Source organism: Carassius carassius, chromosome 2 (genome assembly GCF_963082965.1).
Source record: "Carassius carassius chromosome 2, fCarCar2.1, whole genome shotgun sequence".
In the NCBI taxonomy this organism is placed as follows: domain Eukaryota; kingdom Metazoa; phylum Chordata; class Actinopteri; order Cypriniformes; family Cyprinidae; genus Carassius; species Carassius carassius.
In genome coordinates, this window is record NC_081756.1 from 727501 (window position 1) to 730000 (window position 2500).

General features: G+C 44.0%; 1 protein-coding gene across 1 annotated transcript in view; it reads right to left on the bottom strand.

The window, feature by feature from the left end:
- Window positions 1–2500, bottom strand: part of rela (v-rel avian reticuloendotheliosis viral oncogene homolog A) — a 35282-nt gene that overhangs the window by 12319 nt on the left and 20463 nt on the right. The window contains exons 5-9 of the mRNA XM_059505749.1: window positions 2474–2500; window positions 1721–1855; window positions 1544–1648; window positions 94–309; window positions 1–10 (exon numbers count right to left, since the gene is read on the bottom strand). The exon at window positions 1–10 is cut by the window's left edge and continues 68 nt beyond it; the exon at window positions 2474–2500 is cut by the window's right edge and continues 65 nt beyond it. Of these exons, the coding sequence (XP_059361732.1) occupies window positions 1–10; window positions 94–309; window positions 1544–1648; window positions 1721–1855; window positions 2474–2500 (493 nt within the window). The remainder of the gene's footprint in view (window positions 11–93; window positions 310–1543; window positions 1649–1720; window positions 1856–2473) is intronic.

Here is a 2500-nt window from a genome sequence, read left to right on the forward strand (position 1 = left end):
CTGTGCTCATCTGTGAGGAGGAGGACAGCAGTGTGTGAGGACAGGTCAGTGATCTGGTGTGAGTGTGTGTGTGTGTGTCACTCAGGCTCTCACCGGGGTCAGCCGGCAGGTACTGGAAGTCCATGGGCTCGCTGACCTCTCGGTCAGACGGTCTGCGCAGCTGCATCTTCACACGCACTGGCTCCGTCAGGTTAGGGTCGCGGTACGGAGGCGTGCGGAAGACGATAGCCACCTGCCGGTGAACATCAGCCTGAGAGAACGAGCCCTTGCTCTCCCACGAGTCCTGGAAGAACCGCACCTCGATGTCCTCTACAGAACACACACACAGGAACACAGCTCAGGACCCTCAAATAACACACTTCCAGCATCTCACTTCAGCTAGCTGCTACAGAAACAGTTCTCCTTTCATTCAGTTCAACTTGATGCACTGAAATAATTACAGAAAGCAGATAGTTTCGCTCCTTGATTCTGATTGGCTGAGCCATGTTCAACTGTTCTGAATTACTCTACAATGTAACAAACACCTTTGTTTACTTCTGTGTGTTGCACGGCAACCACTCTGTTGTTACCACAACAGCTTCTGAGGAACTACATTGTTTGGTGGAAGAATACTGTTTGTATTAATATCATTACACTTATTAGCTCTGTTTTATTTTGTGAAACCTTACTATATATATATATGGAATAACGGTTTATAAAAGCAATAAGCCCAGTGAAGCTGTGGTTAACAGTAAATTTATAACAGATATATTTTATAAAACCATTATTCCACATATATATATATATATAGTAAGGTTTCACAGAATAAATCAGAGCAAATTCTTTCAGGCTGTTTTTGAAAATTGAATCGCATTTCTATTTCAGTATTTTATTGTTGTTGTTTTTTTACTACCAAAAATGTATGGAAGCCTGTTTCTTACGCTGAAAAATAAAAAAAGGTCAATGCAACTCCAAGCCCAATTCTGAGATATAAAAGTCACAATTACCTTTTTTATTTCTTTTATTCGGTAGCAGAAACGGACTTCCATAAAAATAAACTTTCAATTTACACCAGATGTAATGTTTTCAGAGAAAATCTTGAATTATTTCGATATTTCTTATTTAGTGAATACACTGACAAAAGAGGAGAAATGAACTTAATTCACTCATTTTACGCTAGTTAATATAAAATATTAAAACTAAAAATTCAATTCTAATAGCAAGATGCCAGTGGTTTATGGTTTGGGTGTATTTGGAGCGTAACACACTCACACACAGACACACTCACACGCACACACACACCGCACTCACACACACACACCACACTCACACGCACACACACCGCACGCACACACACTCACATGCACTCACACACACACACACGCACACACACTCACACACACACACACACCGCACTCACACACACACACCACACTCACACACACCGCACGCACACACACTCACATGCACACACACACACGCACACACACTCACACACACACACACACACACCGCACTCACACACACCGCACTCACACACAAACACGCACACACACACACACACCTTTCTGCACTTTATCACACAGCAGGAAGATCTCGTCTCCTCCTCGACAGCTGCCTGAGTTCCTGTTGACCCGGCAGATCTTGAGCTCGGCGGTGTTGGGAGCGCCTGAGGACGAGCAGAGGGCACAGGTCAGACAGGTGTGTTAGCGGTCAGCTAGCGGTCAGACGCAGGACTCACGGTTGTCGTAGATGGGCTGAGACACGACGGGCTCCAGAGGAAACAGCTCTCCGCTGGGCAGCGTGATGGACACCTGGAAGCACAGGCGCACTGCGTTCAGGTCGTACTCGTCCTCCCAGATCTTGGGCTCAGGAACTGCAACCGCAGACACACACACACACATCAACATCACCCGAACACATGGGTCTCCTCTCCCACCGTAACTCAGATCGATAATCATGCCACACATGTTCACAGGGTCATGAACACAATGAGCTCCACGATGCATCCTTTACATTATAATAACTACATTAAAACACTCTTCAAAACTGGGAAATAAGAAGGATTTTCTTCTCTTCTGCTCAACAGGGCTGCATTTACTGGAGAAAAAAACCCAGTAAAATATTGTGGAACGTGATTCTAATGTAAATCATCTGTGTTCTGTGTGAATCTGTGTTAAAGTGTAATGTATTTCTGTGATGCTCCGCTGTATTTTCAGCATCATTCCTCCAGTCTTCAGTGTCACATGATCTTCAGAAATCATGATAATATGATGATTTACTGCTCAAGAAACATTTCTGATTATTATCAGTGTTGAACACAGTTGTGCTGCTCAATATTTGTCTGGAAACTGAGACGCAGTACTAATGGAGAGTTTGGGGTCAGTTTTTAAACAAATGCTGCTGTTTTGATCTTTCTCTTCCTCTGTGAATCCTGAAGAATAACGTGAATCACAGTTTCCACACACACGCACACACACACACACACACTCACTATTAAAGGGGTTGTTCTGTGTCTGCA